This window comes from Carassius carassius, chromosome 34, assembly GCF_963082965.1.
Source record: "Carassius carassius chromosome 34, fCarCar2.1, whole genome shotgun sequence".
Lineage (NCBI taxonomy): Eukaryota > Metazoa > Chordata > Actinopteri > Cypriniformes > Cyprinidae > Carassius > Carassius carassius.
Window position 1 is genome coordinate 30,169,278 of NC_081788.1, and position 22,803 is coordinate 30,192,080.

Sequence of the window (22,803 nt, forward strand, 5' to 3'; positions counted from 1 at the left end):
GTGAGTGTGTCTGTGTGGGTGAGTGTCTCTGAGTGAGTGTGTCTGTGTGAGTGAGTGAGTGAGTGAGTGAGTGTGTCTGTGTGAGTGAGTGAGTGAGTGAGTGAGTGTGTCTGTGTGTGTGTGAGTGAGTGAGTGAGTGAGTGAGTGAGTGAGTGAGTGTGTCTGTGTCTGTGTGTGTGAGTGAGTGAGTGAGTGTGTCTGTGTGAGTGAGTGAGTGAGTGTGTCTGTGTGAGTGAGTGAGTGAGTGAGTGAGTGTGTCTGTGTGTGTGAGTGAGTGAGTGAGTGTGTCTGTGTGAGTGAGTGAGTGAGTGTGTCTGTGTGAGTGAGTGAGTGAGTGAGTGAGTGTGTCTGTCTGTGTGTGAGTGAGTGAGTGTGTCTGTGTGAGTGTCTGTGTGAGTGTGTCTGTGTGAGTGAGTGAGTGTGTCTGTGTGAGTGTCTGTGTGAGTGTGTCTGTGTGAGTGAGTGAGTGTGTCTGTGTGAGTGTCTGTGTGAGTGTGTCTGTGTGAGTGAGTGAGTGTGTCTGTCTGTGTGTGAGTGAGTGTGTCTGTCTGTGTGTGAGTGAGTGTGTGAGTGAGTGAGTGAGTGAGTGAGTGAGAGTGTCTGTGTGAGTGTCTGTGTGAGTGTGTCTGTGTGAGTGAGTGAGTGTGTCTGTCTGTGTGTGAGTGAGTGTGTCTGTCTGTGTGTGAGTGAGTGTGTGAGTGAGTGAGTGAGTGAGTGAGTGTGTCTGTCTGTGTGTGAGTGAGTGAGTGAGTGAGTGAGTGAGTGTGTCTGTGTGAGTGAGTGAGTGAGTGAGTGAGTGTGTCTGTGTGAGTGAGTGAGTGAGTGAGTGTGTCTGTCTGTGTGTGAGTGAGTGAGTGTGTCTGTGTGAGTGAGTGAGTGAGTGAGTGTGTCTGTGTGAGTGAGTGAGTGAGTGAGTGTGTCTGTGTGTGTGAGTGAGTGAGTGAGTGTGTCTGTGTGTGTGAGTGAGTGAGTGTGTCTGTGTGTGTGAGTGAGTCTGTGTGAGTGAGTGTGTGTGTGTGTGTGTGTGTGTGAGTGAGTGTGTCTGTGTGTGTGTGTCAGTGTCAGTTTTGCCACAAGGGAAATCATTTTGGATATTCTTGCTTAAATAGGTGTCACTTAGCGGTTTTGCCTGAATTCTCCTCAGATGCTCTCGCATCACTGGGTCAAACTGAGCCATTAATTGCACTTGTCCAAGAAACTTTCTATTACCAGCCTCAAACAAAGTGGCCACGAAATGCAAGATTGTGCTCTGCCAGATGGTTTACAATTGCAATAAGTCGTCTTAAAATCTCTTTCCAGCGGTTTACTACAAAAGCAATTAGATCTTGGTTTACCTGATCTATAGCTGTGTTGGTTTGTAGTTTCTGTGAAAGATTGCGCCAAGCATCCATGTTTGTGATGTGTTCTGCAGACCTCTCATGCTGTCTCAAGTGTGCAGAAAGATTTTTCCAGTAATTAAACCCATCTGCACTTAGCTGAGTGGCCTTTTCTCGGTTACCTAACAAGCAGCAACAAAAGCACAAAACACAGTCATTTTTTTCACTGTACACGAGCCAGGACCTCTTTATTTTTTCTCCATTCTTCATTTGCAGGTAATAATTGCTGTTTGTAAATCTTCTGCCCTCTTGATTTTTAGGATAAATTCTATCCTTGCTCTGAACTGGGCCTCTCTGCACTATTGAGCAGCGCTCTTTGTCAGTGAGATGTTTTGGCCAGAGTGCTGGGTCATCATCTTCAAGTTCAAGTGTAACACATTGGTCAGAATGACTGCTAGTACTCATTAGTTGTTCATTGGAAATGGAATTGTCGTCTTTTTCGTCATAGACGTCGTCATCATTATTATCACTGTCACTGAAAGTGAACGCGGAAGTTTTGTTACCTGCAGCTGCAGTTGAAGGATCCTCCTCATCCTGTAAAATTGCCGTGCATGTAACGTTAGCAGCAATATCGCTTAAGCAGCCTGGGCTAGCATTGTCGGCGCCGGCGGCAACGGGTAGCTCCTCCATGCTAGCAGCAGTGCTAACAGTCGTGATGGTGTTAGCGTTGTTGTCATTGTCAGCGGGGCCGGTTATCACAAAAAAGTTTGTTACCTTCGGCAATTTTGCTAAAAACTTTTTGCTTTCCTCCCGTTTCTTCCTTTTTCCAGCACCGCTTGGGTAGCTTCGCTTCATTTTTACTGTCAACACTCTCTCTCTGTACACTCTGTCTATCACTGTCAATCACTTTTTCTTCGTCAGTTTTTTGGCGCATTACAGCCTTGTCACTTTCGCAGATGCGCAGTAAGTGAAATAATGGAATAGTCCAATGTAGTGAGGTGGGGGGGGGCCCTCCTGTCTGCGACACTAATGATTTGATGCCATTTTTCGCAAATTGAGTTTTAAAAATATATATTTTGCACGAAGTAAAAAAAAAAAATCTTTACGCAAGTTAATGGGGCATTTTGGGGGCCCCTAGGTAGCTCGGGGCCCAAGGCAATTGCAGACCTTTGCCTAATGGTAAAGTCCGCCCCTGTGTGTAATTGGGCTTTTGTTGGTTGCGGACGGTCCGCAGGTTTGGGGGGGAGCGGGGGTGGCTGTGTGTTATTGGTGTGTGTGTCTGCATGCTGTGTGTCTTTGGTGTATTGAGCATCTCTGCTGTTGTGTTACCGTTGCAGGTCTCCAGGAGCCATCTTCCTGATGGAAACGAATGGGTGTGCCGGCAGGTAGGTGAGGCAGTGGCTTGGTGCCTCTGTTGAAGTATGCTTGTTGGCGGTGTTGTCGTGCCTTATGTCTGTTTTGAACAGCTCTTTGAGGTGCTACCTGTGGCTGCAGATGCCTACTGGTCGCTGGGAGTATGGAGCACAGTCGTCGGCTCATCAGAAGCTGGGCCGGTGACTGAAGGTTGTCAACTGGAGTTTTCCTGTACTCCAGCAGAGCGAGGTAGGGGTCTGTGTTTCCAGCTTTTGCTTTGTCCAGGATGCGCTTTGCTGTCTGGATGGTCTTTTCAGCAAGGCCGTTGCTCTGTGGGTAACGCGGACTTGTGGTGGTGTGGGTGAAGTCCCATGCATTTGCGAAGCGGCGGAACTCCTCAGAGCTGTAGCATGGTCCGTTGTCACTGATGACTGTCTCTGCAATGCCGTGACGAGCGATCACGGACTTGAGTTTGGCGATTACTGCAAGTGAGGTGGTATTTGTGAGCTGCTCCATTTCAAAGAATCTACTGTATTAGTCTACAATGACAATGAAGTTTTGAGTGTTCCATGTGAAGAGGTCTGTGCCTATCACTTGCCATGGTCTCTCGGGTAAGTCATGGGACCACAGTGGTTCTTTGGGGTTAGCATCATGTCATTCCTGGCATATACTGCACTGTTCTACCGTTGCTTCTATTTGTTTGCCCATCCCGGGCCAGAACAGGAGGTCTCGTGCTCTGTGTTTGCTTTTCTCCATGCCCATGTGTCCTGCGTGCACGAGGGGGTTATGTCTCCTCTGAGGTTCAGGGGAACTATGATTTTCTCACCTTTGAAAAGTATTCCTTCCATCTCGGAGATCTCATCTCGGTGGTTCCTATATTCTTGGATGCTGGGTGGGCATTTACTCCTTTCGTCTGGCCATCCGTTCTGTGTGGCTCTTCTGAGCACAGTAAGCTGTGCATCCTGTGCTGTTACGTCCTTGATCTCCAGTACCTGTGTATGTACCTGTGCTTCCATGCTCTCCATAAGGCTGCTGTCTTGGTGCTCGATGGATTTTCGGGACAATGTATCGGCCACTGGTATGTCCTTTCCGGGCCGGTGGATGATGTGTATGTTATATTACTGGAGCTGTAGTATCATCCTCTGTAGCCGCGGTGGTGCTGCAGCCAGCGGTTTTCGTAGGATAGCTTCCAGAGGTTTGTGGTCGGATTCTACAATCACTCTCCGGCCCTACATGTATTCGTGAAAACGCTTACAGCCGAATAAAACTGCATAAAGTTCCTTCTGTATCTGAGCATAATTCACTTCGGTGCTGTTGAGTGACTTGGAAGCATAGGCAATGGGTTTTTCGTCTGGCTTGACACCTTCTCGCGAGAGCGTGTGGCCAAAGTAGCTGACCTCTGATACACATATTTGGCATTTATCAGGACTTAGCGTTACCCCTCTTTCTCTTGTCCATTTCAGCATGTCCCTGAGGTTGTTGTCGTGTTCAAGCTTTGTCTTGCCGAAAACGAGTATGTCGTCGACGATGGCAGCTACACCTGTGAGGCCCTCATATGTCTCTTCGACGCGCCTTTGGAATTCGTCTTGAGCTGAATTGATTCCGGGTTGCAGCCTCAGGAACCTGTATCTGCCGAATGGGGTGTTAAATGTTGTTAGGAGGGATGACGTTGTACTCAGCTTTATGGCCCAATAGCCTGATCTGGCGTCGAGGACGCTGAAGTACTTCGCTGCAGCGAGCTTTGTGGTGACATCCTCTAAAGTCGGTAAGGGGTAGTGTGGCCTTTTTATCGCCTTGTTGAGGTCTCTGGGGTCCAGGCAGATCCTCAGCTTGCCAGTCTGGGGTTTTTCCACAACAACAAGGGCATTAACCCATTGTGTGGGCTCTGTCACTTTGCAAATTATGTTGCTCTCTTCCATCTTGTCGAGGTCTTTTTTCAGTCTGTCTCGCAGAGCGATCGGTAGAAGAGTACGTTTGTCAACTTTTCTTGCTAGCTGTAACTTATGTGTATAAAGCCAAATGATCTGCGAGCATGACTGCACATGAGAGCTTGGTAAGCAATCTGGGAAGCTAATATTATTTTTCTTAATTTAGCATCCTGCACATGGAGAGAAAAAGAGGAAAAGGAAAGATCACCAACTTTTTTCAAGGGTAAATTGTGCTTATGAGATAGCATGGCTGTTGGGGGAAATTGCAGATATCAGGGATGCAAAAACAGCGCACTTTTCGGCGCCTCCCGCCTAGTGGTTCTTTTTCTCTATGGTATCTGCAACTGCATCGAATTCTCATCAAATTCTGCTTTAAAAAACTTCCTGTCAATACAGAACGAAATATGCTGTAGCCTATTTTGCCGTCAATACTGCCAACGTTGTCTTTGCTGTATCTGTAGGCTATATATTTATGTTAAACATCCAAATGTAGACTGGTCTGTCGGCGCACAGAGCCACAAAGTCGCAGACAGAAGTTCGTGAACAGAACACCGAATTCCCTTGTCTTTCTTATCGGTGTTTGAACGAAAAAAAAATGAACGATGTGTCCAAAAAAAAGAAGTCAAAGTGCCCGTCTCAACGAGTTTCCCCATAAACGCAGTTGGAGAAAGAAAACGGATGCGTGTCATTACCGGTATTAGATAAATGCATTTATCTTAAAGGGACAGCAACCCAATATACCTGCAGCTATTTGTGTCACCAAAGTCAATCAAACAACAAAAGAGAAAGAGAAAATACGCTTTTGTAGCTAAAGATGAACTGTATTATATGAATCATATTCAATGTATACATTGAATGCAGTGTTATTTTACATTTAATTTATTCGATTTCTGTAACTAAATACAGTTAATTTACCTGAAAAACCAAAAGCACTGCTTTATTTCAAATGTATTTTTGTTCTATTGCATTTATATATGCTTGTACTTTATTATTTTCTATGCAGAAGCACTAGGCCGGCCCTACAAAATTACACCAATCATCCTCGAACTTTACATAAAGAGCTACCCAAATCATCAGGTGAAATTGTTTTCGGGAAGTATTGGAAGGAGTAGTGAAGCAAGAAGTGATAGATAGTTTTTCAGAATTTCATTTTACTCTGTGTCTATATGGGTGGGTCGGCGATGTAAGCATGTAGATATTTGCAGCGGGGTGAGGGCTTCGATTACCTCTCTCTTTTTTGATCATACATTTGTTTGCTAATTAATAAAATTTTAGGGGACCCCCCAAGAGTCCCAAGTCATTTCGAACCCTGCTGAAGGTCACTGTAGTCGATTATACCCCCATTACAACCATCATCCATCTGAACTTTACTGGTTTGCTTTATTCAGACGGTGCTAAAGGCTCATGACACTGATTTATAATGCAGATGCACAAAAGCATGCTCTTCTCTATCACTGGGAGTTTTATTTCAGAATTAATGAGATGTTTTGAGAAGACAAAAATAAATAAAAAAAGTTTACAGAAGGTGCGGAAAAGAGCTGGTGCCATTTGAGTCCCCATGACATGTGGTATATTTAGTTTTAAAAAAAAAAAAATAATTGTCTAATACTGCAAATGTCCAGGTCTCATGGAGAGGAACTTACACAAAGCACTGATGCCAGAACTGGGTTATGTGAGAAATTCAAACAACACAACTTACAATCAAGCAATTCTCTTTTTATTTAAGGGAAGGGGGCAGAGATACAGTCTTTCTGAAATGTTGTAGCAAAAAGGGAAAAATTCTTATGAACACCGCACTGAATTGAAAAGATCTCCAGTAGGCGTTATGCAAAATGCCAAGAAAAGTTTCAAAGACCACAATTTCCCTGACCACATCACGGACCACTTCCCTGACCACTACCAGATCCCTGGCCATAGCCGCTTCCCTGACCAACTCCCTGTCCACTACCAGTTCCCTGGCCATAGCCGCTTCCCTGACCAACTCCCTGTCCACTACCAGATCCCTGGCCGTAGCCGCTTCCCTGACCAACTCCCTGGCCACTACCAGTCCCCTGGCCATAGCCGCTTCCCTGACCGTAGCCACTTCCCTGACCAACTCCCTGTCCACTACCAGTCCCCTGGCCATAGCCGCTTCCCTGACCGTAGCCGCTTCCCTGACCAAATCCCTGGCCACTACCAGTCCCCTGGCCATAGCCGCTTCCCTGACCGTAGCCACTTCCCTGACCAACTCCCTGTCCACTACCAGTCCCCTGGCCATAGCCGCTTCCCTGACCATAGCCGCTTCCCTGACCAACTCCCTGGCCACTACCAGTCCCCTGGCCATAGCCGCTTCCCTGACCGTAGCCGCTTCCCTGACCAAATCCCTGGCCACTACCAGTCCCCTGGCCATAGCCGCTTCCCTGACCGTAGCCACTTCCCTGACCAACTCCCTGTCCACTACCAGTTCCCTGGCCATAGCCGCTTCCCTGACCAACTCCCTGTCCACTACCAGATCCCTGGCCGTAGCCGCTTCCCTGACCAACTCCCTGGCCACTACCAGTCCCCTGGCCATAGCCGCTTCCCTGACCATAGCCACTTCCCTGACCAACTCCCTGGCCACTACCAGTCCCCTGGCCATAGCCGCTTCCCTGACCGTAGCCGCTTCCCTGACCAACTCCCTGTCCACTACCAGTTCCCTGGCCATAGCCGCTTCCCTGACCGTAGCCACTTCCCTGACCAACTCCCTGTCCACTACCAGTTCCCTGGCCATAGCCGCTTCCCTGACCAACTCCCTGTCCACTACCAGATCCCTGGCCATAGCCGCTTCCCTGACCAACTCCCTGTCCACTACCAGTTCCCTGGCCATAGCCGCTTCCCTGACCGTAGCCGCTACCCTGACCAACTCCCTGTCCACTACCAGTTCCCTGGCCATAGCCGCTTCCCTGACCAACTCCCTGTCCACTACCAGTTCCCTGGCCATAGCCGCTTCCCTGACCAAAACCAGTTCCCTGACCCACGCCCTGACCGCTTCCCTGACCACCACCCTGTCCGCTTCCCTGGCCGGCACCCTGGCCCTGTCCGCTTCCCTGGCCGGCACCCTGTCCACTTCCCGCACCCTGTCCGCTTCCCTGGCCCTGTCCGGCGCCCTGTCCGCTTCCCTGGCCCTGTCCGGCGCCCTGGCCGCTTCCCTGGCCCTGGCCGGCGCCCTGGCCGCTTCCCTGGCCCTGGCCGGCGCCCTGGCCGCTTCCCTGGCCCTGGCCGGCGCCCTGGCCGCTTCCCTGGCCCTGGCCGGCGCCCTGGCCGCTTCCCTGACCGGCGCCCTGGCCGCTTCCCTGACCCTGGCCGGCGCCCTGGCCGCTTCCCTGACCCTGGCCGGCGCCCTGGCCAGCACCCTGGCCCTGGCCACTTCCCTGACCGCTTCCCAGGCCGCTTCCCTGACCCTGGCCGCTTCCCTGACCGGCACCCTGTCCGCTTCCCTGACCAGCACCCTGTCCGGCGCCCTGGCCGCTTCCCTGGCCCGCGCTCTGACAGCTTCCCTGGCCGCTTGGTTCACTGCATCCATGGCCACTGGTGGTTGGGCAACATTTCTGTGTGGCAGGACACTGGCCATCATGGACACAGTTTTTAGCAGGCAGTGGAATGTTCTTTGGGTCAGGACATTGACCTGGTTTCACTGCATGGACAAAGACAGTCAGCTTTAGTTTATGTGTATGGACTGTATGCCATGTCAAATATACAGCAAAAGACTTATGACAAAGAATTTTATTCCAAGAATTAGTCCAGTGTATTTTGTAAAGCCATCCGGTGTTTTAAACTACCCTAAAAGGAGGAATTCAAACCTACTTGACGAGAGTAACAGAAGGCAAAATTTTTAATTTTTTCCCCTCATTAAAATCGATGGACCAAAAAAAAAAAACATTTGATTTTTTTGGAGGACCCCCAGCATCCATTATAAACTGAAACTCACTTGAACCAGGCTCACTGGAAACACGACGATCAGAAGAACATCTTTGATGGGACAGCAAGTCCGTCAGCTTCACCAGCTTGGCAATATGGCTCAAATCTTAATACAAATATTACATATTTATCTGCTTCAAAAATCAAGCATTTTAAAAATCTACCTATTCCTACATTCAAAGACCGAGTCACTTATTTTTTTGTTTCTTCAGGCTGTGTAATGAAGTCAACAGATCATCTCACCTAGAGTAGCATCGGTTATGTTCAAGCTTCCAAACAGACACAATAAAACAGAACCAAACAAGCAATACACTTGAGCTGTCATCCTCCCAGCCTACGATCTCACAATGGTCTCTGCTGGAAAATGAATTGGTGTGCCAGAAAGAGCAAACAGTAAAGCACATAAAACTAAAACAAATAAGTGTGTTGTTGTAACAGCATCCTCTGTAAATGGGGTTTTAAAGATCCAAGGAGATTAGGTCAACTCCAACCCTGATCAAACTCACCTGGCAGTAGCTTTCTAGTAATCTGAATGGAAGGCCTTGATTAGCTTGTTCAGGTGTGTTTGATTGGGGTTGTATGAGATGAATGCTGGATTCAAACCATTCACGTTATTGGTGTCTCTCATAGGCCTAGTCCACACGGACATGGGTATTTTTATAACCGGAGTTTTTCCTCCTGCGTTTAAAAAAAAAATCCCGTCCACATGAAAACGCCAAAACATTAGTGATGGCAAAATCGAGGCCTCGTGAACCAATGAAACAGTTGAACCAAATGTGCCATATTGTTTCGAGGCTTCGAATCAATCCGACACCCGTCTCAACGGTGACACCTAGTGGTCACTTGCAGGTGTTGATCTGAAACAACCTTGACGAGCCATTAAAAAAATGTGTTGTTTTTTTATTATTATAATGTTCTAATATGTGAAGCTTGTAACCTATAGGCTCCTCACTGTGCATAATGTTATTTTGGTCATGAAAAATGAATATTAATAAAAGAAATCAAGCCACAATGTCTCACTTTTTTAGAGATTTTTATTCAAAAATATTAATTTATCTGCTGTGGAAGGACTTAGCCTACTTCTTTTTTTTACAGATAATTTCTCCAGCCTTTGAAAAAATCCTCTCACAAAGGACACTTGTTGCTGGCATACAAAGATATTTTTTTGCAAGGACATACAAATGAGGAAAGATTACTGCTCTCTCTTTCCAGTAAGTTAGTGGATCATGAGTTCTGGGCAAATACGCATCGTTGATGTATTTTTTCACTTCCACTGTGGCATCAGCTGTAGCATTGTGTATCATCTTGGTTTGATGGATGCGAGTATCAAAAAGTTCCCATAAACTGTCCTGTGTTTCTACTGGTGTTGATGTTGATGGTGATGGTGATGATGATGATGATGATGGGTGTGGTGTTGACATTTCTGGGTTTGAATAAAAATGAAAACAGCAATTAGTAACAAATCCTAAACTGACGGCATACATGAAGGATATATTATATTTCATGATTCAGATTACATAACATAACACAGACTGAAACTGCTCACCAGGATTTGTGTTTGAACACATCAGTGAAGCACACTCCAGTGTGATATGCTTTTCAGCTTCCTGGGCTTTGGCAGCATTTCCAAATGCCACATTTTTTAACCTTGGGTCCAGCAGTGTAGCCAGTGCCAAGGCTCTAAAACTCTCATAACCTCCACATCTGGAGTGCAGACCTTCTTGCAGATGTGAGCCTATGAGCCAAAACAGGAGAAACACATATTTATAATAATGACAATAATATGACAGTTATGGCCAATCACATGGGTAGTATGGTCATTGTGGCCTACCTAATTGAACAGTTGATTCCTGCGTTGCATTTCCTTTTTTCTGTTTAAGCTTGTGCTGCAACATCCTGTACAGTGGTATAAGCTTTGAAGCAGACACTCTCTTTTCCTCTGACATCTCTGTTGTTGCGAGTTTGAATGGTTGCAGTATTGACAATGATTGTTCAATAATGTCATAATCAATACTTGTCAGGGGAGCAGTAGCTAGACGAGTGGCGCCGATACAGGATGGCTGCCTCCGTGACGTGCTCTGCAGTTGTTTTTGTGTTTTTGTTAGTTTGTCCTGTCTTTAGTTATATTCCTGCAATCAGTTTCACCAGGGACGAATTGCTGGATATTCGGCAACACACATCTCCCGATATTTCACCGGTTTTCGACTATTCTGATGTTTTGCTGGACATTCTTGTCGGCGGAGCGGCTGCGCTGATCACACGCTTCAAGAGGACGCGCAGACGGGGAAAGCGAGCGGGAGCGCTCGTGAGACTCAGAAAACGCAGATTTCGAACGCCGTTGCATAGCATCCATCTGGCAAATCTCCGCTCTCTACCCAACAAAACGGACGAACTGCTTCTGCTCTCTCGGACAAATAAAGATTTCTCTCACTCTGCTGCTCTGTGTTTCACGGAAACTTGGCTGAATGACACCATACCGGACAGCGCGCTCCATCTGCCGGGCTTTCAGCTGTTTAGAGCGGATCGCGACGCAGAATCAACGGGGAAATCGCGCGGCGGCGGGACATGCTTTTACATCAATGAACGGTGGTGTACAGATGTAACTGTGTTAAAGAAGACGTGCTGCTCAAATCTCGAAACGCTCTTCATTAACTGCAAGCCGTTCTATTCGCCGCGGGAGTTTCATTCGTTCATTCTGGTTAGTGTTTACATCCCTCCTCAAGCGCACGTGAGCTCAGCTTTACAGAAACTCGCTGAGCAGATCACAGAGACAGAACAACAACACCCAGACTCTGTTTTAATCATTCTTGGGGACTTTAATAAAGCCAATCTCTCCCGTGAACTGCCAAAATACAGACAGCATGTTACTTGTCCCACAAGAGACAGTAATATATTGGATCACTGTTACACAACAATAAAGGATGCATTTCACTCTGTTCCACGAGCAGCTTTGGGACGTTCTGATCACCTTCTGGTTCATCATATACCGACCTACAGGCAGAAACTAAAATCAGCTAAACCTGTATTAAGGACTGTAAAAAGATGGACTAATGAAGCAGAGCAGGATTTACAATCTTGTTTTGACCTCACTGATTGGAGTGTTTTTGAAGCTGCTGCCACCGATCTGGACGAACTCACAGAGACCGTAACATCATATATCAGTTTCTGTGAGGATATGTGTATTCCTACCAAGACTCAACTAAATTACAACAATGACAAACCGTGGTTCACTGCAAAACTCAGACAGCTCCGTCAGGCCAAAGAAGATGCTTACAGGAAGGGGGACAATGTCTTGTATAAACAGGCTAAATACACACTGGAAAAGGAGATCAAAGTGGCAAAGAGGAATTATTCTGAAAAAATAAGGACTCAGTTCACTTCGAACGACTCCGCATCAGTGTGGAAAAGTCTAAAGAAGATCACCAATTACAAGACACCACCCCCCAGCACTGTGGAAAATCAACGACTGGCAGACGATCTGAACGAGTTTTACTGCAGGTTTGAAAGAACACCCATCACCTGCCCTGAACACCTCCCCACACAACCATTCACACCATTCACAACTCCTGCAACCAACCCTGAATGCCTCTCCAAACAACTGTTCACACCACTCACAACTCCTGCAACCCACCCTGAACACCTCTCCAATCAACCGCTCTCACCATTCACAACTCCTGCAACCAACCCTGAATGCCTCTCCAAACAACTGTTCACACCACTCACAACTCCTGCAACCCACCCTGAACACCTCTCCAATCAAGCGCTCTCACCATTCACACCTCCTGCATCCCCCCCTCCCCCACACCTGCAATACAGATCAGCGAAGATGCGGTGCGCCAGGTCTTCAGGAAGCAGAAAAGGAAAAAAGCACCAGGCCCAGATTGTGTTACACCAGCCTGTCTGAAATCCTGTGCTGACCAGCTGGCCCCCATCTTCACACAGATCTTCAACAGATCACTGGAGCTGTGCGAAGTCCCTTCATGCTTCAAACGCTCCACCATCATCCCCATCCCCAAGAAACCCAAAATTACAGGACTAAATGACAACAGGCCTGTGGCTCTAACGTCTGTAGTCATGAAGTCATTTGAAAAACTGGTGCTGGCCCACCTGAAGGACATCACTGGACCCATGCTAGATCCTCCTCAGTTTGCCTACAGAGCAAACAGGTCTGTGGACGATGCAGTAAACATCGGACTGCATTATGTTCTGCAACACCTAGACAGACCGGGAACCTATGTGAGGATCCTGTTTGTGGACTTCAGCTCGGCTTTTAATACGATCATCCCAAACCTCCTCCTGCCCAAACTAACTCAGCTCTCCGTGCCCACCTCCGTCTGTCAGTGGATCAACAGCTTCCTGACAGACAGGCAGCAGCTAGTGAGGCTGGGAAAATACACATCCAGCACCCGTACAATCAGCACCGGAGCTCCCCAGGGCTGTGTTCTCTCCCCACTGCTCTTCTCCCTGTACACTAACGATTGCACATCTAAGGACCCCTCTGTCAAGCTCCTGAAGTTTGCAGATGACACCACACTCATCGGCCTCATTCAGGACGGTGACGAGTCTGCTTACAGACAGGAGGTTAAAGAGCTGGCTGTCTGGTGCAGTCTCAACAACCTGGAGCTTAACACGCTCAAAACAGTGGAGATGATCGTGGACTTCAGGAGAAACCCCCCTGCACTCCCCCCACTCACCATCATGAACAGCACTGTGACTGCAGTGGAGTCATTCAGGTTCCTGGGCACCACTATCTCTCAGGACCTGAAGTGGGACATTCACATTGACTCCATTGTGAAAAAGGCCCAGCAGAGGTTGTACTTCCTTCGCCAGCTGAGGAAGTTTAACCTGCCACAGGATCTGCTGAAACAGTTCTACTCCACCATCATCGAATCCATCCTCTGCACTTCAGTAACTGTCTGGTTCAGCTCAGCTTCTAAATCGGACCTCAGAAGACTACAGAGGGTAGTCCGGACTGCTGAGCGAATCATCGGTACAACCCTCCCATCTATTCAAGAACTGTACTTATCCAGAGTGAGCAAAAGGGCTGTTAAAATCACTCTGGACCCTCCCTCTTTCAATCACTCCCTCTTTGAACTGTTGCCATCTGGTCGACGCTACAGAGCACTGAGCACCAGAACGACCAGACACAGGAACAGTTTCTTCCCTCAGGCAATCCATCTTATGAACAGCTGATAATAACTGTGGGACACACTACACTATTTATATTTATATACACTACACTTTTTATCCAACACACATACTTAGCGTACACGTAAATCTTTTGCACATAATATACATGTACATACATGGAACACACTATACTACTTATATTTATATTTATATTTATATACACATACACTTATTTATCCAAACACACATACTTAGCGTACAGTTAAAATTTTTCCACATAATATACATGTACATACATAAATGCTCATTTTAATATACCTGCCATACATTGTCAATTTGTATATTGTCAATCCTTACCCACCTATTTGTATTTTTTTGTATTTTTTATTCCTTATTGTGTTTTTTGTTCTGTCGCTGTTATGTTGCACTGCGGAGCTCTGTCACGAAAACAAATTCCTCGTATGTGTGAACATACCTGGCAATAAAGCTCATTCTGATTCTGATTCTGATCATTGTTTAAGTTGGAAAGTGCAGCAGCCACTGGTTCACGTTGGTCATACAAGCGCTGTAGCATGTCAAATGTGCTGTTCCATCTCGTGTCAACCTCCTGTATCAGTTTCAGAGTTGGTCTTCCCATCAAGCTCTGCATCTCCACAAGCTTGTCCTTTGCTTTGCAGCTGGATCTGAACAACCCCACTATCTTTCTGGCGTATTTCATTGATGACTGGGGTTTGATCTAGTGCCTTTTTCACAATCAAATTTAAAGTATGAGCAAAACATGGGACATGGCGAAGGTGGAGTAGCTGGGCACTTAGGATCATGTTAGATGCATTGTCAGTCACCATGCACTCAACTTTGGAGGTTATTCCCCACTCAGCCATTAGCAAGGCTTTAGCCTCCATGAGATGCTGGGCTGTGTGGGTTTGGTAAAACCTCCTTACACCCAGTACAACAGTTGCCATTTTTGCCTCTGGTGTTATGTAATGGCAAGTCACACCAAGATATCCATCCATATTAATGGAGGACCACATGTCAGCTGTAAGGCTAACAAATTCGGCCTTTTGTAGGTCCTCCATTGTCTTCTCCTTGGCTTTGTTGTACTTTTCGCTGACCATTATTTTAAGCACCTTCCGGGATGGGAGGACATAGCTTGGATCAAGCTTGTTCACAAATGCCCTGAATCCCTCATCGTCCACGATGGTGAAGGGCTGCAGATCCTTCACCACCATGTTTATAAGAGCCACATCCAATTCCCTCTGTCTGACTTTTAAAAGAGAAGACAAAACATACTTTCAGACAAATACATTGGAAAAATACAGCTTCAATTAGTGCACATCTATTAAAAGTATAGCCTACTGGTTCATTATTTGGAAACCTTCCAGTGTTTATAATCAGTGCTTTATATAACTTATAAACTTTATAAACAGTGTCCCAAAAGGTTGTAATTATATTTCAATTATAATTATATCCCAAAGCAACAACACTTGCTTAGATGGCCCAGCAGTGTCAGTAGCAGGCCTAGGTACAGGGGGAATGCCATCCTCTGCACCCTGCAAAATGGCAGGATGAGTGCTCCTCAAATGGCGCATCATGGATGATGTATTGTTGCAGTAGGCTAGCTGCCGATCACAATACACACATCTCACTTTATTTGGGGTTTCTAAATGGAAATGCTCCCACACCACAGATGTACGGCATCTCTTCTGGGGAGCTTCCATTTTATCTATCTATCCAAATCTATCTATCTATATATGAATCGATCTATGTATCTAGATATGTATCTATAATCTATGTATCTATATATGTATCTATCTATAATATATGTATTTATATATGTATCTATAATCTATCTATATATGTATCTATCTATAATATATGTATTTATATATGTATCTGTAATCTATCTATATATGTATCTATCTATTAATCTAGCTGTCTATATATATTTATATCTATGTATCTATTAATGTGTCACTATATGTATACTCTGTCTGTCTCTAGCCTCTCAGTCAATGTGTTGTGTAAATGTAAATGTAAGTCTAAATTGCCTATAACTAATCAAATCGTCACTATATCACCAAAAATCCGCTATCTCAAAGTCAAACTCCTCTCACAAAAACCCACGAGGTCAAAATGCGTTTATTTATACACTTTTATACAGATGTGCGATTGTGTGGTCTGTTCCCGACCGTTCCAATCAAACGCTGATTCGGCGGACCACACCTGATGAAACAATTAGTGAAACACTTCGAGGCTTCGTTTGGTCATAGTCACGTGACATGGGTGTTTCAAATCACGCTTCGGATCAGTGTTTCGACACATCTGCGCTTCGGGATCTCGCAAAGCTTCGGAACGACTGTTTCGCTCCAGCCATCCTTACAAAACATGCTATCAAGCGCTGTCAAGAGCATGCCACACCAGCAGGCGGCGATATAACCCAAATTGTAAAGTCACCTTGGCCAATCAGAAGCAGTCAGCAGTGCACAATCTGACGTCAAACACAGCGGATAACGGCGCACACTCTGACGTCGCAAGGCAAAAACCCCGGTTATACTGTCCACACGACAACACTGCAACCGGCGTTTCTGAAAATGCTCACCCTGGCCATAGTTTTCAAAAATGTTCGGTTTCGGTGCCCTGAAACTGCGTTTTCGTGTGGACGAAAGGCCGAACCGCGTAAAAAAAGTCACCTTATCTGAAGGCTTTTACACTGGACTCGTTTGCTGAGGTCCAAATGCGATTGTTCCTGGCGCCGCCCGCAGCGTGGTCTGCTTTCACACTCAATAGTTGTATCAAACCCAGGTGCGTTTGCAGTCACCTTACGTCATCGCAAACGCACATGGAAAACGCATGAAGAACACAACACGACTGAGCATAGGTGCATAATTTTTTTCGCTATTTTGGTGCTATTATGCACAGCATAATAATACATTTTAATAATACATATACCGGCAGCCATATCACCCTGGAGCCCAAGACCGGTTTCCCACTGAAGCTAAGCAGGGCTGAGCCTGGTCAGTACCTGGATGGGAGACCTCCTGAGAAAACTTGGTTGCTGCTGGAAGAGGTGCTAGTGAGGCCAGCAGGGGGTGCTCACCCTGTGGTCTGTGTGGGTCCTAGCGCCCCAGTGTAGTGATGGGGACACTATACTGTCAACAAGCACCGTCCTTCGGATGAGACGTTAAACCGAGGTCCTGACTCTCTGTGGTCATTAAAAATCCCAGGATGTCTTTCGAAAAGAGTAGAGGTGTGACCTCGGCATCCTGGCTAAATTCGCCCATTGGCCTCTGACCATCATGGCCTCCTAACAATCCCCATATCTGCTGATTGGCTTCATCACTCTGTCTCCTCTCCACCAGTAAGCTGGTGTGTGGTGGGCGTTCTGGCGCACTATGGCTGCCGTCGCATCATCCAGGTGGATGCTGCACACTGGTGGTGGATGAGGAGATACCCCCAGACTATGTAAAGCGCTTTGAGTGCCTAGAAAAGCGCTATATAAATGTAATGAATTATTATTATTATTATTATTTTAATTATTTATTTTAATTTATTTAATTTTGACTTTTAGGAGTGTGTGGAATCAACCTCGGCTCTCTCGTATGTTGAGGAAACAATCATATCGACAGTGTTACGCATGCGCAAGATACTTTACTTCCTGAACAAGTGTGCACCCGAATCCATGTTGCACAAACCGTGCCACAGTTCAGGAGCAACCAAACTCAGACCATCTTCTTCAGGTAGTCTCGGGTTCGGTACTCCAGTGTGCACCAGGGTCCGATGACAGCGTTCACATAAGCGATTTTTCATTCGAACCGTGCCCTGTTCCGCACTAAACTGCCAGTGTGAAAACCCTCTCTGATGCACACATCTGAGGTCTTGGAGCAGGGCTATTCAAATCTTGCCCTGGAGGGCCAATGCGGTGCAGAGTTTGGCTCCAACCCTAGTCAAACACACCTGAGCATGCTAATCAGTGTTTTTGGTATCATTAGAAAATCACAGGCAGGTGACTTTGATCAGGGTTGGAGCCAAACTCTGCACCGTTGGAGGTGCAGATGTGCAGTGTTGGAGGTTCTCCGGGACCAGAATTGGGAACCACTGGTATACAGCATGGAAAGAGCGCTCCCTTTAAATTTATCAAAAACGGTCACTCATTCATCAGATAATTTTCAATAATAATCATGTAAAGCTAAAGAGAATATAATAATGTTGTGTAGTCTTGAATACCATATGACACAGCTGATTATACTCACTTAAAAGATTCATTCGTCATAAAATTACTACTTCATATTTGCATTGGAGTCTTTCACACATGCTATGCAGATAATTTGAGTTATATGATGTCATTACATTGCTGCCTGGCCCATTACAATCATCATCCATCTGAACTTTACTGGTTTGCTTTAAGCATGTGCAAAAGGCTCATGACACTGATTTATAATGCAAATGCACAAAAGCATGCTCTTCTCCATCACTGGAAGTTTTATTTTGGCAGAATTAATGAGATCCTAACCTCAGGCATTCATAGGCTTGTTTTGCAGAAGGTGCAGAAACCATCTGGTGCCATTTGAGTCCCCATGACATAATGTGGAATATTTTGTCAAGCAATTTTCTTTTTATTTAATTGAAGGAGGCAGAGAGACAGAGTCTTTCTGAACTGTTGTAGCAAAAGGGGGGGGGGGGGGTCCTCCAGAATAAAGAACTGAATTGAAGAGATCCAGTAGGTGTTATGCAAAATTCCTATGAAAGTGTCAAAGACCAGTTCATCACTCATGACCATATCACTGTTCATGACCATATCACTGACCGCTACCCCAGCCAACTCCTTGACCCTGGCCATAACCGCTTCCCTGACCCACGCCTTGGCCACTACCAGTTCCCTGACCGTAGCCCCTTCCCTGACCAATTCCTTGACCCTTGCCGTAGCCGCTTCCCTGGCAAACTCCTTGACCCTGGCCGTAGCCGCTTCCCTGGCCAACTCCTTGACCCTGGCCGTAGCCGCTTCCCTGGCCAACTCCTTGACCCTGGCCGTGGCTGCTTCCCTGTCCGCTACCAGCGCCCTGGCCGTAGCCGCTTCCCTGGCCGCTTCCCTGTCCCCTACCGCTACCCTGGCCGTAGCCGCTTCCCTGGCCGCTTCCCTGGCCGCTACTGCTACCCTGGCCGTAGCGCTTCCCTGGCCAACTCCTTGCCCTGGCCGTAACCGCTTCCCTGGCCGCTTCCCTGTCCGCTCCCGGCGGCCTGGCCGCTTCCCTGTCTGCTCCCGGCGCCCTGGCCGCTTCCCTGGATGCTTCCCTGGCCGCTACCGGCACCCTGGCCGCTTCCCTGTCCACTCCGCCCGCGCAGCTGTAATGGTATTTTTATATATACATACATGTTTTTTATGTGATGTGTATATATGATTTTTTCCCATTATAACAAAATGAAAAGTCATACGACTTGAAACATTTTAAATAAAGATAATTGTCTACCAAGGTAAAGTATAGGATAATTCACACAAAAATATTTTCTGCAAGCTTTTTTCCCCCAAAATAATAAAGAAAAATGTTAATTTATTTTCATGAATCACAATATATATATAGAGTGCAACAGCAAAAACAGAGTTTTTTTGTTGGTTTTTTTTACATTTGTTTAGAGAAAAATTATAGACCAATTTGGTGTTTGCAAACAGTGATAGCGTTTTTTTGTGGGCGGAGTCTATCTGGCAGAAAATGACCATTTTAAAGTAGCGGCCCAGACAGCAAGGCTAAATGTGGGCCAAATGTGGGCCAGATCTGGGCCGAAATTGCTTGCTGTCTGGGGGTCTATATGGTAGCCATGGAAAAAAATTATTAAAAAGGTAATTTTCCTAGATTATATTTCACAATTCTGATAAGAAAAATCAACTCTTCATTCTCTCTTTTCCCCTCGACTCAGAATCATGAATTTATATCCAAAACTTGGCTTTTTACCCCTCTCAGAATTGACACAATTGCAATCGTTGAGTTAAATTGAGTTATAAAGTGCAAAACAGGAGATATAAACTTGTATTTGTGAGGAAAAAAAAAGTCAGAATTGTGAGATAAAATAGGTTGCATAAATGTTATAGGTTTAAATAGTAGTCCATTTCATGCTGTAACTGCAGGGCTAATACAATATGTCCCCTATGAACTGCATATGTGAATATTATATAGGCCGATTGTTTAAATCAAATTCATGCTTTAAAACCAGTGTAATCATAGCAGGCTTCATCCATAGTCTGTCAATTTAAATGTCTGCGTTTAGCTTCAAATGGCATCTTTGACAACAGTGTTCTATAAAAATGATTTGCATTCTGATTCTGACATCCAAACTATGCACAGTATAGAAATAACTACAAATCACACTGCAATCCCAAACAAGACCACACGGAGACGCAAACAGACCACTATACCAGTCGCCTTAACCTGACTGTTTATACACTGATCCATTCCAAATTATTAAACAGAGCAAAATAAACAAAAACAAAAAAAACCTTAATTTGTCGAACATGGTGATCTGTGTAATGTTTGCTCACTGGCTAAACTATATTATGGATGTAATAACTGGAACCGACACGGAGCTTTCTTCACTACGTGCTTTTATTACCCTTGCTCTCTCTAATCTCGCGGGATGCGAGACTTGCCCGAGGGCTACGGTGTCGCTTTTAGGACATACAGTAACAGTCAGGATGTTACATCTCCCTTCTCAAGAAAAAAAATGGCATTACCCAAGCACACACAACATTAATTCTGCGAACATAACAATTGTGCTGAATGCACATATAAACGGTCTGACAAATAGAGTCTGTAGTCGTTAGCGTCATTGCTGTGATGTAAACAGGTACCAGGTAGCAATTAAATGACATACGACATGTGCACCAATAAGTCATTAATTTTTAAGTAAGAAATAATGTTTTCATTTTCCATTTGATTCAAGTAACTTAAAGGTGAACTAGAACTGGTGAGAGATTTTGGGCGCATTTGTACGCAGCGACCGGCAGCAGTTGGAAGCATGTCCATTTTGTTTGTCAGAGTTTTTTTTGTTTAAAAGCCTGTTAAGTAGTTTGTTTTAGTTTTAGTTTGTTTTTTGTACTGATCAAACATCTACATCTTTGACATCAAACATCTACTCTGGCTTGTTAAAGCGCGTCAAAACTCAGCGACATGGATCCGACTTTATTCCTGTTTTTGGCGTCCGTATGGCACCTGGGATCACTCTGGCCGATTCAATACTCCAAAGACTATCTGCTAACATTTGAAAAACCTGTGATCAGCGGACCACCAGTGGACTTGATCATACCTGATCTGGAGGAATTGGCCGGTCTCTGGAAAGGCGATCACTTCAGAACTCCAGAACGGAGGCCAAGGAGGCAAGGAAGAAGAGGCGGGGTGCGGGAGCGTATGAGACGGCAACATCCGTCTCGCATTCCCCTGCCTTCAATTATCCTTTCCAACGCCCGTTCTCTCCGTAATAAAACTGACGAACTCCAGGCTCTTGTTCGCCATCAACACGCATTTAAAGACGCCTGTATTCTGGCCTTTTCAGAGACCTGGCTCGGGGAAAGGGAGGCTGACGGTGATTTAGTTATAGACGGGTTTGGGATCCCGTTTCGCACCGACAGAACGTCCACGACTACCGGGAAATCATGCGGAGGTGGAGTATGCGAGTACATAAATGAACGCTGGTGTAAAAATGTTATAGTGAGAGAGAGACTTTGCACCAAGGACGTGGAGCTGCTTTCTTTGTCCATGCGCCCTATGTATTTGCCACGAGAATTCCCACAGATTTTCGTTACTGTCGTTTACGTTCATCCAAAGGCGAATGAAGAAAACGCCTCAGAGCTCATCTCTCAGTCTGTGCATAAACTTCAGTCTTTATCTCCTGATGCACCTAACCTGGTTTTAGGAGATTTTAATCATTGCTCATTGACAAATCTCTCAGGAGCTTTTATCAGTACGTTTCCTGCCCCACTAGGAAAAACAGGATTTTGGACAAGTGTTATGGGTCCATCAAAAATGCATATAAATCAATTTCATTCCCCACTCTCGGCTCAGCTGACCATAACTGTGTGTACTTGGTTCCATCCTATCGGACATGTCTTCAGAGGGGGAAGGTGACAACTAGAAACATCAAAGTGTGGTCGGAAGAGGCCACCCTCACCCTCCAGGGCTGTCTGGAGAGCACAGACTGGGAGGTGTTCACTGAATCCTCTAGAGACATTCACGAACTCACTGATGTGGTCAGTTCATGGATAACTTACTGTGAGGACATTGTTGTTCCTGTAAAGACTGTCAGAACCTACCCAAATAGTAAACCTTGGGCAAGTAGACAACTTAAAGTGCTACTAAATAAAAAGAAACAGGCTTTTTTAAACAGGTAGATTCTACTGAGCTAATGTCTGCACATAAGGAAATTAAAAGGGAAATTAGGAGAGCTAAATTATCTTATAAAAGAAAATTAGAAGACATGCTTAGCAACAATAATATGGGTTCAGCATGGGACAGTATCAGGTCTATGGTCGGTTTGACTGACAATGTAAAGAAAAGGGTCTCATTAGATGGGTTCACCTCTGATCTGGTCCTGGCACAAGAGCTAAACAAATTTTACTCCAGATTCAATGTGCATTTTTTCAATAATGAAATAATGATGCTGAGAAATACAGCACTGGAATCAAAACAATGTTTTTCCCCTCTTTTTGATGAATATTCTGTTGTTAAAACTTTTAAACACTGTAAAATAAGAACAAGTGCTGGTCCAGATAATATCAGTAGTCGATTACTCTCCAACTGTGCTGTACAATTAGGCCCGATTTTTAATTGTATTTTTAATTTATCCTTGTCTCAACAGAAGGTGCCTAATCTGTGGAAACAGTCTACTATAGTCCCTGTTGGTAAATCTAAACATCCCAAATCATTAAATGACTTTAGGCCTATAGCCCTGACTTCATTAGTGATGAAGTCACTGGAAAAACTGATCAAAGCTGAACTGCTGAAAACATCTCGGTTACGTATGTAACCTTGGTTCCCTGAATAGGGAACGAGATGCTGCGGTGATGTCACCACGTATGGGAACACCTTCGGTGTGACGAATGTCTGAAGCCCTATACCATCCCGCCAATCCTATTGGCCAAATAGCGCGTGGCACCG

The 22,803-nt window shown here is 45.6% G+C and overlaps 1 protein-coding gene across 1 annotated transcript; it reads right to left on the reverse strand.

The window, feature by feature from the left end:
• Positions 1 to 6,338: 6,338 nt before the first annotated feature.
• LOC132115282 (fibroin heavy chain-like) lies at positions 6,339 to 9,008 on the reverse strand. Its single transcript, XM_059523659.1, has 3 exons — positions 8,777 to 9,008; positions 8,559 to 8,639; positions 6,339 to 8,249 (listed from the first exon to the last, which is right to left on the reverse strand). The coding sequence occupies exons 1-3, from the start codon at positions 8,856 to 8,858 to the stop codon at positions 6,472 to 6,474; spliced, it is 1,941 nt and encodes a 646-aa protein (XP_059379642.1). The 5' UTR covers positions 8,859 to 9,008; the 3' UTR covers positions 6,339 to 6,471.
• Between the last annotated feature and the right edge of the window lie 13,795 nt (positions 9,009 to 22,803).

Excerpts from the sequence above, each read along its gene's own strand:
- LOC132115282 (XM_059523659.1), bottom strand. The coding sequence starts at position 8,858 with ATGACAGCTCAAGTGTATTGCTTGTTTGGTTCTGTTTTATTGTGTCTG. Across the intron at positions 8,640-8,776 it reads CATAACCGATGCTACTCTAG|ATTTGAGCCATATTGCCAAG; the intron begins GTGAGATGATCT and ends ATTTGTATTAAG. Across the intron at positions 8,250-8,558 it reads TTCTGATCGTCGTGTTTCCA|TGAAACCAGGTCAATGTCCT; the intron begins GTGAGCCTGGTT and ends TTGTCCATGCAG.